Source organism: Gigantopelta aegis, chromosome 6 (assembly GCF_016097555.1).
Source record: "Gigantopelta aegis isolate Gae_Host chromosome 6, Gae_host_genome, whole genome shotgun sequence".
Lineage (NCBI taxonomy): Eukaryota > Metazoa > Mollusca > Gastropoda > Neomphalida > Peltospiridae > Gigantopelta > Gigantopelta aegis.
Window position 1 is genome coordinate 36,759,273 of NC_054704.1, and position 14,609 is coordinate 36,773,881.

Sequence of the window (14,609 nt, forward strand, 5' to 3'; positions counted from 1 at the left end):
CGTGTATGCCATTAAGACGTTTGAAATGGCTTCCATTCAATGACGTCATATTCCTTTCATCCAGATATACCTGATATATTCTCCTGATATATATATATAGAAAAGAAATAGCGTCTGAGGAATTAATCTGAACATTTATGTTGAAATTCATTTGTATTATGAACATAACCGCTTAGAAGAGGTCAGAAGATAGCAAATTGACCTGATTTAAAATAAATAATAATAATAAAATAAATTGCGATTGACTCTTTAACTAGAATTTTATTTTCATCGAGCATGTTGATTTGAAACTGTATTTATTAACGAGTTCTTTGCAAATAGTTCTTTAAACATATCTGTTTAACAGTCGTGCAGGCTTAAATTCTAGAATATAACTAACACAATAATCTTAGAGTTAAATCATTCTCGTCGAAAAAAGAAATCAAACAACTACGTGCTAAATACGTAACGTTGCAGTAAACAAGACACGTGACATCGTTTCTGGCATTTTGAAAGTTTGGTGACTAAATAGGGGTAGAAGATAGAAGGTCGGCACTGGGGGTAGACTTCGATCAGCTTCATGGTTCTTCACATATTCATGTTCTATACACTGTGAATTCGTTTCAATGAAAACTCTCAAAACTAACATGTCTGTTACGGATTAAAATTGACCTTTGAAGCAGGTTTTTTGTTAGAATTTAGATAGTTCCATGAACTATATACTAGTAGTTTGCATGGTTCTAATTTACATTAAGTTAAGAAATTTCGAAGGTATATACATAGACGTACGGGCTCCTATTTTTGTAGAGGAGGTAACAGGTTTATTTTTGCCCGAATCGGAATAACAACATTTATTTATATTAGCATTACTATCAAATACCTATATAAGATTGCAAACGAATCACTACGCATGCATTACAACTAATTTTTAGGATAGAATGATGGAAATACATGGTAAAACACATTTTGCCCGAATATATCTATACTTTTTGCCGAATTTGAGGTGTTGCAGTTGCCCCCCCCCCCCCCCTCCCCACACACCCACCCCCCTTCCCGATCTCGTACGCTTACAGGTATATGTTCAATCTACGAACCAAATATTGCTTTAAAGATTTTCTGTTTACTTGCTGACTTTGAAGTCCAGTCTGTAGTGTATAGGACCTGCTCAAACAGAAATATGTCGAAAGGATGGAAACTGTCACGGTGCGCGATCTGTCTTCTGTTATTGCCGTCAAAATCTAGCACCTCAATTACATTGGTTTTCGCGTCGCACCAGTAAATCTTTTGTCCTAGAATAATAATAATAATAATAGTAATAATAGAACATGCAGGTCAAAATGAAACAAAAACTAAAACTAATTCGATACCCGACTTCTGTTTATATAGAGAATAATACACGAGTGGCCGTTAGATACCATTATTCTCACAACGAGTTGTTTTGAAATGCATCTAACGAGCGAAAACGAGTTTGATACGTTTTTAAACAACAAGTCTGTGGAAAAGAGCATATAACAGCTCTCTTACTGCTAAAGGAAAATGTATCAGGGTTTTTTGCTAATGTTTAACATCCAATAATCTATGATTAATTAAATTAATGTGTTTTAGAGGGTCGTTAAACAAAACAAACTTTAGCTTTAAATCAACTGACTGACTACTGCAGCAACCTTATGAAGAAAACATCATCTAAACACTAACAAACATCCATTCAATTTGTGCTTTTCACAAATCGATAGTCTTTCCCAGCTGTTTGGTGGTTAGCTGGAAATATTAGACGAATATATTAAAGGGACATTCCTGAGTTTGCTGCAATTTTTAAGATGTTATCGACTAACAGAGACTTTTTAACGATTGTAATTACATATCAAATATATTTTTCTGCATAAAATATTAATGGTTGTATATTAAACGTGTTTCTGATGGTTATAATATTTGTACTAGGTTAAATTTCATTTTATTTCCTAAAATATATTTGAAGACAAAATCCAGTTGGGCTTCTTACAAATATTAAGACGACACATTGAATATACAAACAATGGTATTCTAAACAAGAAAATATATTTAATATGTAAGTTTAATCGTAGAAATATTTTATTAGTCGGAAACATCTTACAATGCAGCAAACTCAGGAATGTCCCTTTAAAGTTGAAATGACTATAATTCCAAAGTCATATTCTAGACTGTATTAGCCGCTGAAAATAAATGAATCAGGACCCCATACCTGACATTACCAAATACTTTCTGGGATAATAAAATATAATAACAATAAAATAAAATAAATATTTTAAAATAATAATAGAGATGTATTTATTGTTGAATAAAAACAACATTGTTTGTCGTTACAGACACATTGCTTTCCTATTACAGTACCTTCTGTGTCTAGCGTTATTCCGTTTGGCCAGATCAGACCGGTAGAAACCAGCGTCGTTCGACTTTCTCCTAAATATGTTGCTCTCTCTATCTTTGCTTCTGCACCCCAGTCTGTCCAATACATCATTCTAGAGAAGAAAAAAAAACCTAAACAAATTGATAGACAGACGAACGGACATAGAGATGTACCGCCGGAGAGAAACAGTGCTAGAAATTCGCACAACTATGTTGACAACATTTTTATATGGCGGGAAATCACAAACCCCTACCCTACTAAATCATAATAGTCTTGTAAACACACACACACACACACACACACACACACACACACACACAAACAAACAAAAACACACACACAGATATGCACACATACACACACAGAGACAGGCAGACACAAAAAGACTATCAAAATAAACACTGACAGAAATGATGCACTGCTATCAATGTGTTTACAAAATCTTAAAATCATTACACAAAACACCAATCACAAACGATTGTCTTACCTCTGTGTTCTGTCAAGCGCTATTCCTCGAGGCTCGTCTAAGTTTGTATTAATTATTGTCTTGTGGTAGAAGTCGGCCATGTCGATCAGAGCGATGACGTCATTTCCTGTGTCAGTGTAGAATATCAGTCTTGAGACTGGATCCAGAGTTAAGCCATCGGGAACTGAGCCTGGAAATATAACAGTCAGACTGTGCTCATGAACCTCGTTATGTTTTCAACATCGGGGTCTGTCTTTAAAGGTATACTGTCACAGACCATTGACCTATTTAATGGCCCAATAAAATACTACCTATATAACCACCGTTCACACTTATTTGAAATATGCAGATGGTCCATAATTCAGAGAAAAATAACAGACATAGGACATATTGTATTGTGAGTCACGTGACACTCATCTTTTTATAACCGCAAAATGGAATGCCACATTAACAGTACATGTATATGCTTAACTAGTCGAGAAATTTATATTTAGTTGTACGTATTCATTTTCCACCTTGGGGGCGGGACGTAACCCAGTAGTAAAGCGTTCGCTTGATGCGCGGTCGGTCTGGGGTCGAATTCATAATTATCTAAATATACTATAGTTCCATGATACTTATATTATCTAGTAGGCCTATTCACTATGGTCTAGGAATAGTTCCATTTTAAAACTGTACATATAGGTATACTAGTCGATGTTTAAGTAGGCGTCATTCGTTTCTGCTACAATTGTCTATTATGTTCAAATCAGTAAAGTTTCAAAAATCAATAATGAAAATTGCCGAAGGGTTGACGTGAATTTCCATCCATTGTGGTTCAATAACATTGTTTTGATGATACAATAGCAAGGTTTGGTATTCAAAGTGATTTATAATCAATTGTTTTTGAAAAATAAGTCCTTAAATCCGTGACGATAAACCTTTAATTCAAACATCGGGTCCGTTAATAAAATCATTGTACATTATGTCATCAGTAAGAATGTAGTTAGTCAAGCCAACAAATATATGGTTGAAGGCTGGCTTTTTATACCATAATAACAGTACACTTCACCGATATTCACTTTTTATCCGTTCCGTTCTAGAAGTGTGATTACTGAAATGTTGTTTTGCGACAATAACGTTAAAAAACCCAAAAAAACAACAAAAAAACCCCACACGATTCTGTGTTAATGGATACTTGGCAATAAATGTATCAAATTACTATACCCCAATTATCTCAGCCTAGGTGGCCATTTCTAACAGCACAATACAATATACATAATCTAGCGATCTTCCGGGTTGCAAACAAAACACACACAGACAAAAAAAACGAAACATAAATAAATAAGTAAAACCTGCTTAGCTATTGGCTATAGAGAAAAGCAGTGGACAGAAAAAAATCCCCCATCTTTTATGAACTAACTTTACAGCATACTTTTTGTTGGGTGCATACCCGTATTTTAATTGTCACTCGGTGAAAAGAACCCGGTAGTTCTATGCATATAAATCCTCTTAGTCAGGTCTGTGGGACAGTGCATATACAAGATCCCTTGTTGCAAACAAAACACACACAGACAAAAAAAACGAAACATAAATAAATAAGTAAAACCTGCTTAGCTATTGGCTATAGAGAAAAGCAGTGGACAGAAAAAAATCCCCCATCTTTTATGAACTAACTTTACAGCATACTTTTTGTTGGGTGCATACCCGTATTTTAATTGTCACTCGGTGAAAAGAACCCGGTAGTTCTATGCATATAAATCCTCTTAGTCAGTTCTGTGGGACAGTGTATATAAAAGATCCCTTGTTGCATTAGAAACATCCTGCCAGTGCAGGCGGTTCCCCCCTCAGTCCAACCCCACTCCTTTCCTGTCCTGTACGGAGGAGCCGGTCGATGTCGATACCTATGCCCAGGACAGGCGTGCGCTAACCTGACCTGACATTAGAAAAATATAGCGGGTTTCCTCTGATGACTGCGTGTCAGAATTACTAAATGTTTGACATCCAATAGATTAATTAATGTCCTCCAGTGGTGTCGTTAAACAAAACAAACTAATAAATCCTGATAGTGGCTGTTCACAACTGCGTTCGATACCATTAACATTGCTCTCTCTCTCTCTCTCTCTCTCTCTCTCTCTCTCTCTCTCTCTCTCTCTCTCTCTCTCTCTCTCTCTCTCTCTCTCTCTCTCTCTCTCTCTCTCTCTCTCTCTCTCTCTCTCTGATATATTAAAGGGGCATTCCTTAGTTTGCTGCACGTTTTAAAATGTTATAGACTAATAAAGACATTTTAACGGTTGTAATTACATATCAAATATATTTTTCTGCATAAAATATTAGTGCCTGTATATTAAACGTGTTTCTGAACGTTCTAATATTTGTACTAGGTTAAATTTCATTTTATATCCAAAAACTTCTTTTTTTCGTACGACAAAATCCAGTATGGGCTTTTTACAAATATTAAGACGACCAGAAACACATTGAATATACAGACACTGATATTCTAAACAAGAAAATATATTTAATATGCAAGTTTAATCGTAGAAATATTTTTACCACATCTTACCACGCAGCAAACTCAGGAATGTCCCTTTAATAAAACATTTCTGCATTATATCTTATAAAAGCATTTTTTTTAAATATTTGATTATTATTTTGTTATTGTGTCCCTTTATACTATTATAGTTTACAATAGTTGGAGATCTCTTTTGGTAAACCAAAACACTTGAAAATCCTCTTCCTTTTAACTTTACGTCAAGTCAAGTCAATCTGTAATTACTGGCAAAAGTCAAGCAAACAAAAATATGTGTGAACGTATGCTTTTTATACCATAATAACTGTACATTTGACCGATATTCACATTTTATTAGGAATCCGCTCTAGAAGTGTCATTACAATAACGTAAAACAATAAATGTAAATTAATTCTGTAGTGGGGAACACTTGGCGATAAATTCGTCAAATCCCTATATCCTATCCTTCCCACCCCTAGGTGGCCATTTCTAACAGCACCATACAATACTAGTGATCTTCCGGGTTGCAAAAAAACAACCCAAAACAACTATCAACACCTGTTTAGCTATTGGCTACTGCGCACAGTGGTTGCCAGTAGAAAATCCCCTGTCTTTTATGAAGTGTTCACACTTGACTAACTCACTTTGTATAGCGTTTGTATTGTTTGGTGCATACATGTAGTTGAATTATCACGAAGTGAAAAAAAAACCGTATCTTAAATCCTCTTAGTGGCTGTTAATAAAAGCCTACGTTGTCATTAGCAAACCCTCGCAACGGGTCTCTCTCTCTCTCTCTCTCTCTCTCTCTCTCTCTCTCTCTCTCTCTCTCTCTCTCTCTCTCTCTCTCTCTCTCTCTCTGTCCGTATGTATATTTGTCTGCTGTGTGTCCGTCTCTTTCACTGTATGTCTGTCTCTCTCTTCATTATAGATTATTCCAGTATGTTTTAATTTAACATTGCAAATGTAAAACTATATATGGTCGCTGATAGTATATGTTATGGAGAGGTCCCATTAAGTTAGAACGTTTTGCCCATTTAATTTATTTTCAAATGGAATAATATAATATATTTCAATCAATCTAACATATCTCTCTAGATACATCGGATGGCCCCTCAGAAACATGTACCCACTGTTTCTGATTAATAACTTGGAAAATACTTACATCAGGATAATGTTTTGCACCTGATATCATTATAAGTTGTAGAAGCATCACGAGGGATATATGGCTTTTTCTGTACCCTCTGTGTGTTCTTGTAAAAGAGCATAAAAAGCCATATACCCCGAGAGATGCTTCAACAACAAATTTATCTTGCCGACATGTTAATCCATATAGCCAAATAATCAAAATAACGCCAGACAATAATTGTTAACAATTTATTAACGGAGCCGTACCACGCGGACGCGAACGAAACCACTTACCAATGACGAATAATAGTTCCATCGATAAACGAGTTTTTAACTTCAAATGTTTGTAATGCGAAATTATTGCAATATTGATTGATTATCAATGTTATTTATAATCTAATTATTGCTTTAGCATTAACTGGGGTGGCTGGAAACTGTTGGAAATTACAGACGGTGTGTTTGTGAACCTATTCCAGAAAACCATTTGGTCTAGACGTGTATTCGGGCACACAGATTGAGTTAAATATGGCAGGAGTAACAATTAGTATGACTGTTTTGTGTTCATTGCAAGGTCATTTATATCTTAATCAAGTCTAAATAAGTAGATTTATATAAATAAATACACCCTTTGTGCAAATATTCAATGTATTTTAATCAAATGTTAAAATTTAATACAAAATGAGTATATTTGATAATTTGTATGATTCTTTAAACGCATTTAGGACCACCAGCAAACCAAGTGAGGTTGTGCCCACAGTATGAAACCAATGTACACGTGGAGTGAAAACGTTATTTTTCCAAATGCTAAACGCAGTTAGAAACTACTAACCTTTCCTGTTTAAGAGGTTAACTTTATCATAAAGAAAAGTTATAAACATACCGAAAATGTATTACCAAGTTGTAGTCAAATATCGGAAAATTACATAACGTATGTTTTCATTTTCAATAAAGGCTATTTAAATTTAATTTTTGTTTTAAATATTGAATATCATGCATTAAAATAGCTTTTTAGTTAAAAGGAAATAGTTCACTCTTTTGAATAATGACGTAGTTCTTATGATTTATTTGATGTATATTTGCTGTATAGTGTATGTACTGAAAACATTAGAATGATATCACGTATTTATAAGGCGTCCTCCTTTTTTGAAAATATTTGGAACATTTAACGTAGATTTTTGCAGCGCTTGCGTAAAAGCAAAAGTAGGATTACAACTTTTTACTCGTTATTGGGAATACAAGTATACAGTAAAACAGATTTTGAGCCTTAATATAAACACGAAAATAACTACATAAATTAGTGAATTAATAAATATTTAATTTAATATTTGAACAAAATTAAAATTCTGTATCTTAATTTAGTATATTTTTAAAACTGTCTGACCGGCCGTATCTTATAATATAAATACGGAAACACACAATTATTCTAATAGGCCTTTTAATAGTTGTAGGCTGAAGAAGAAAAAACAGACAAAACAACATTTAAGGAAATATTAATTACATAATTTTGCTAACAAGTAGTGTAGTGGTAGTCTCAAGAATAATAGTATTTCCAGGATACAGTCTTGAATGTCATTGATGTTACACACTGTCATTGGTGTTACTTCTTTTGTCAGTGGTGTTACGCAAGGATATTTTAGCTGTCATTTCTCAAAAAAACTTTATGTTTGAAATTTAAACTGTTTATTTAGGAAAGCATATCTTTTACCTTTATGACTTTGATGAAATTTATTTGGAAAAACTCCATATTTTTAAATAATTAAAATTGCCACTGTATAATTTAAGTCACATACAGAATATCCGTTTGGAAATGCACAATTACATCCTTGGATAGTTTTTAATTCTAAAATTATTCCATATATGTTATTAGGAACACTCAAATAACACATCCATGTGCTCTTGATCACTATAAAACAATTGGATCACACTGCTGAACTACCCCACTTGTCCGGTAACACCAATGACCGATTACAGTTCTGCGTGGCCAGATATAATTTTATGTTTCTTTGTTCATTTAGTTTCCAAAAGTTAACAATAAATATTTATATCTCTTAATTGTTTTATCTTAAATTTGTATTTTGAAAAGTGACGCTTTCTGTAGAATGACCCAGTACTGACTGATAACAACTGTGCAAGTGGTATAGTGCCACTTGTATAACAGAAATACGAGACGCTGGTCAGCCGTTAACTAAATACGTTCGTGGTCGACCAATGTTGATTTTTGTGTACGGTACCTGTCAGTTGAGAGCACTCCCTAAAATTAGTAGTCGCATGACCATCTCGATAGTGTTTTATGTTTCACAGAATATATTCTGACAGAAATTGTATTCAACTAAATGGAGTAAATAATAGTGGTGTGTAACCTTTACAGAACTATTCTTTCAATGTTTTCAAAATCATTCCTTCAAAAGTCGTTTTGCTCTCCATCCCTTTTCAGTAAAGCAAGCTTCAGTGATAGCTTTGTGACAGTCATGGAACACTCTTTTGAAAAATCGTAGGAGTAATTTGTACTATGAGAGACCTTTCAGTGAAAATAGGTCGAAACATAATCGGACTGGCCACCTGCATTTGACAAGTAGCATTCCCTGCGCATGCTGTAACTCACCGTTGTGCAGGGGTGTAACATTCTCTTTGAGAATGGCCAATACAGCACAAAATTGAAATTTTGAGTAAAAGTCAGTATCTATCTGTCATATTTGTATTTTTGTACAGTTCTTTACACTGTTTTTATGTAAATCTTGAATTCTTATATTGGTGTTGATCATCACTTTATTTGTTTGCATTACCATAGTTTGACACCCAATAGCGGATGTATTTGTCGTGCTGGGGTGTCGTTAAACATTCATTCATTCATTCGTTCATTGACAGGTAGCATTTGACTAACAGATATTCTCTCTGTGCACCACACGTAGCTCTGACATGAGTTCTTTTAATATGCAGTTTTGATTGTGGCACTAGTCATAAAGGCATTCGACCCGCATAATTGCATTTTTTTTTACAACAAATGGGTAACACCCCTAAGATATCAGGTGCAAAATAGTATCCTGGTTTAAATACTTTCCAAGTTGTTACTTATATGATTGACGAAGAGGGGGGTACAGCTTTGTTTGTTTTTGTTGGGGTTTTTTGTTTGGGGGTTGTTGTTTTTTCGTTTTTTTGAGGGGGCCGACGGGGGTCTTTGCCACTAGCAACCAACGTCACCACTAACTATTTTATTGTATTATTTGGGTTTTTGGGTTGTTGTTTTTTGGGGGTGGGGTCTTGGGGGTTTTGTTTGTTTGTTTTTTGTTTTTTCTGGTTAGATGATCATAACTTGCACGCCTGAGTTTATTAGAATACTCCTTGTTCTTGGAAAGGGGGGGGGGGGGGGGGGGGGGGGGGGGGCGTCGTACATCCCCAGAACTATGATGTTATAAAAATAACAACATTGTCACCAAAATTAATACCTGGCTTTAGTTTTCGCACTAAGCTTAAATTCTCTCCATTGAAGCCGCACGTTCTGATATCCGGCCGTCCGACGTCTGTCCAATATATTTTGTTCATCACTGGATCATAATCGATGGCGATGGGGTTTTCGTGATTTTCTATCACAATATTGGAGTAGTTGGAATTGTTAAAATCCAGTTTCCATATTTGTTTAGCATAACTGTCTGTGAAAAGTATGTACACGTCACCTGACCCTGTAAAATAAAAGCAAACTGGAATTTTAACACTTGAAATAATTTCTAATAATTGAGAATCGGTCTTCGCGATATATCGTGGTATGTATCGCAATTCGGGTTCCTGTATCGCTATATATGCACTACGAAATGTTTGGCAATACCCATCACTACAAGTTAATAAAATGGAAATAATACGTAAATTACGTAAGTGGTGATATGTACATTATTTAGATACTACTACTACTACTACTACTACTACTACTACTACTACTACTACTACTACTAATAATAATAATAATAATAATAATAACAATAATATGTTGTCCCGGACCCAGATACTGGCGATGTCGGAAGTTGTGCCCTGGATTGTGCCTGAATTTTTTTTTGATATCGGCACGTAAATAGAATGACTATGACCGTAATAATAATATGTTAATTATGTCAGTAGTAATATGTAAACTGAATCAGTAGTAAAAGGTAGTACAAAAAATACATACGTAGTGTGAAATAACAGGGGGGAGTGACAATTAATCAGAGTACGGTAATATATGGACTGTTTAAGCTAGACAAGGGGTTCTAGTACCGGTAGTTTAAAACTAAATAAAGCATTTAGGCCTACCCGTATTTTTCTAGGGGAGCATTTGCCCTCTTGTCCGCCCTGAATATATAAATTATGCAGATTGCAAAAATACCCTTTGGTACCCTTTTCTTATTTAAAAACCTGGCCAATCTTTTATCCGCGCTCAAACCCATCTGTGGACTAGACTGTCTGGTATTCTCTTTTCTTACACACCTATTGGTGAGAACATTTTGTGACATGTTTGGTAACATACGGTGATTTAAAGTTATATGAATAGCTGCTCCATAGTAATGACCTGGACACCAAACCTATGCCATCCAATCACATGACCACTGGTGAAACTGTTCTGTAAAATACGCCACCGAAATACTTTGTAATTAAAAAATACCTTTCCGTTTCTTTTAAACCTGATTTCTGAGGATTTGTAAGAAACACAACACTATACTAGTGTCCGTTAGATACGAGTATTCATCTACCAACTCGTTGTTTAAAAAAACAACCCAACAGCTTTCTCTGGTTCGTAAACTCGTTCAATGGTAAGTAATGCTCACTCGTGTAGGTCCCAGTTGATTAGCGATTATAGAAACCTAATAGTTATGAGATTTAATGTGCCAGATTCAATTAAGTTGAGGGGTTTTTAACGTTCAAATTCAAGTTCTTTATTATCAGTTGAATACATGACATACATAATACAACATAGCTATTATTCTTGCAGCAGAGGTTGAAAAAGAGCCTTAGTTTTTTAGTAACAGGGGCCGAAAGTATAACATTTGTTACTGTAGCTGAAATTAATCTCTAGGGTGTGGAGTTCATGAAAATATAGGACGAAATTGTTTTAAGTTAGTGCAAACAAGATGGGGGCTGTTTTTCAAAATGGCTGCCAGTCATCATAAAAACTGTATATCTTCAAAACTACAGCACTTAGAAATGTGATCTTGGTGTCAACATAGATGTTTATGGGCTCAGTGAGTTAATTAAAACTGTTTCTAATACTGTCAGATATTGGCTAACTAAAAGGACGGTAATTATGGTATACAAACCTAAAATACCTAATTTTATGTCAAATGTTAGTTTTAGATTGTTGCTAAGTTTAGTTAGCATGTTTTAAAAATTATTAAAATAAATATAACTGCAAATTGTAAATAATTGTATGAAATAATTGTAAATAATTGTATGAAATAATAGATCAAGATACCGACATATGTCATACTATTGACCAATGGTTCCCCAGTAAAAAAAGTGTTGCTGTAATTATATACCTATCAGCATCCACAAACACCTAACAACTATATCCTGAATAAATACACGAATGGATGGATTAGTGAGTGAATGAGTGAGTGTATGTTTGAATAAATGAATAAATGAAAGAATGTTTAGTAAAACTCCAGTACAAAAAACCTTGAAAGTTGCTCACAAAACAACCTCAATGTGTTGTACATAATACACAGTACATGCTACTTGTGTTGGTGGATCACATGCAAAAAAAAATCTTTTGCATCCCTTCGATACATCTGCATGCTGCTGTGCAAGGTTGTCCAATATCCAAACATGATCACATGTGTATATAAAAAGGGTCGCCTGGTGCACACCAGGATGTTCAGCAATTTTGCATATAGTCTGTTTTATTAGTTTTGGTAAACCCTATCCATTGAGTGTTTTCTCGAAATCAAACTTGGTGGAATCCTCATTCGTGGGCCTGGTGTTTATCGCTATGTCAACTGGTATGAATGCAGTCTGCATGTGCACGTGTCTTCAGCTGGTGGCCATTTCTTTGCAAAGACACTCTTCTTATAGACAATGTCTCACTGAATATTGTTTGACAATGCACAGTCAGCGTTACTGAACAGGGCCCAAGAAACCTGGTAGCTACCATTTTTATTCCTAAAACAATATTTCCTGTGTTCCCAGGTTGGGAACGACTAACACTGTTCAACGTTCTTCATTATTATGCAGTAAACTTAGTGTTTACCATGGCTGTTGTAGCCAGTTATAGGCAGGATACAGAACTCCTATTACAGTGCTGCATACGCTTTAGCTGATCATACATAGCAAGTGCTGGTTTATACCAGGTATGACTGGAATATGTTCTTTCATTGCATGTTTGGAGGTATACAACTATTTTCTTTACTCTAACTATACTCGTATTACGATAATACAGAAGCAATACGAGAACGTCGCTGCTTATTACAATGTACTGTGTTCACTTTCCTGAAGTACATTTTGTCAGCCTAACACTGAGACACAACATCTTCGTGCCGTTCAGACTGATACCTAGACATTTGATCATGTACTTTGTATAGGTATAATATAATATGCGGGCTTTGTCTAATATTATAATTGGAGTGAACGAAATATTATTATATCTCCTCATATATGGAAACAATATATGCCAGTCTTAACTGGTTTTCATCAACGCATGCTATTTATGATCAGCTAAGGAATAAATAATACAGTATCATTATTTGGCTGTGGCACGGAAAATGTTCTATTTAATGATGAAGAAAGTTGAACAGGAAAGAAATGTTTTATTTAACAACGCACTCAACACATTTTATTTACGGTTATATGGCGTCGGAAAAGTTGAACAGATGCAGTTGATTGCAAACTTGGGAACAAAAGGGATATTGTTTCAGAAAGAAAAGTTAGACGCCACAAAATGTTGGGTCCCTGTATGAAAATGCATATTGCGCTTCGCTGAACAATCTTCAATATTAGATTGTCAGTATGAATAGTGTGCTTGCAAATGGTAATTCCATGGTAAAGTTAAATTTTCACAAAGTTTTCAAATTTAGTTCACTGACAACTGATGCACATAAATGAAATGTACAATGATTCAACTTTCTGAAACAAACATAGTTTTCAGTTCATTTTTACAATGGCTTACTAGAATATTGACAAACCACATGCCTTACAGGAGGAATGGAATAGCATCTCGTCAGTCACGTGGTTTTGTCCCATAAGTTACACTAGAAAATTAAGCAGTATTAAAAGTGAATGAGATATTTCTCTCAAAACGGATCTTAATGCAGAATTGCAATATGTAGCTAATAAAAGGGTTGTATACAAAAATCTGTCTTTCTAGCTGAGATAGTGATTACAACTTCAGTACACTCTGTCAAAAGACGTTTTCCGTAAACGTCCAATATGTCTTCTTGACAAGACGAATCAAGTTACCATAAGGTTTTATAATTTTCAGAAAGATAAATACTTCCCATTTAATATGTGATAAACCACACCATTATCTGTTTAAAGTTTTAAAATGTTGTCCTATACTTTGGGAATTATTGATCAAATGTCCCATAAGTCACAATGGAATTCAGCAAATAAGCTACCCAAAATGAAGATAGTTTTAACCTACATAGCAGTGATGACTCTACCGGCTGATGACATCACGACACGTCACCACACACAAACGTGAGTTTGCAAATGCTGCCAAGAGTGGTTTTGAAAAGAAAAATGTTTTATGGGTATGTGGTACCCAAACTAATAAACCAGGTTTGATGTTGCCCAGAATTGCTGAACAACCTGATACGAAAGTGACTGCCCATTTCTTGTGCTTCAAAGTGATCATGCTTTAACAATGGATAACCATGTCAATAAATGAACCAGAATATGTTGTATGTGAAGATGATAGTGAGCCGCCAGTGTACCAGATGATATCTAGTATGACAGTGGTATTCATAGCACTGTGTAATTTATATATTACCCTCAGTGGTTTTCGTGTTATGGATTTGTTAACAATTCATTCATTCATTCATTCATTGTTCATTCATCCATCCATTCATTCATTAATTTATTTGGTACTGGAGTTGTGGTAATTTGAGAGTGCTAATAGCTCTATAATGACAACAATGCTTACTCAATGAGCAATGAATTGATCAATGGTATATCATATATACCTCATCTTGATTTATCATTTTAGACGAACA

General features: G+C 34.7%; 1 protein-coding gene across 1 annotated transcript in view; it reads right to left on the bottom strand.

Annotated features, from left to right (window-relative positions):
• LOC121374515 (low-density lipoprotein receptor-related protein 6-like) overlaps positions 1-14,609 on the bottom strand; it is a 46,776-nt gene that overhangs the window by 19,186 nt on the left and 12,981 nt on the right. Inside the window, exons 2-6 of the mRNA XM_041501617.1 lie at positions 9,885-10,118; positions 2,850-3,018; positions 2,347-2,474; positions 1,112-1,268; positions 1-83 (exon numbers count right to left, since the gene is read on the bottom strand). The exon at positions 1-83 is cut by the window's left edge and continues 27 nt beyond it. Of these exons, the coding sequence (XP_041357551.1) occupies positions 1-83; positions 1,112-1,268; positions 2,347-2,474; positions 2,850-3,018; positions 9,885-10,118 (771 nt within the window). The remainder of the gene's footprint in view (positions 84-1,111; positions 1,269-2,346; positions 2,475-2,849; positions 3,019-9,884; positions 10,119-14,609) is intronic.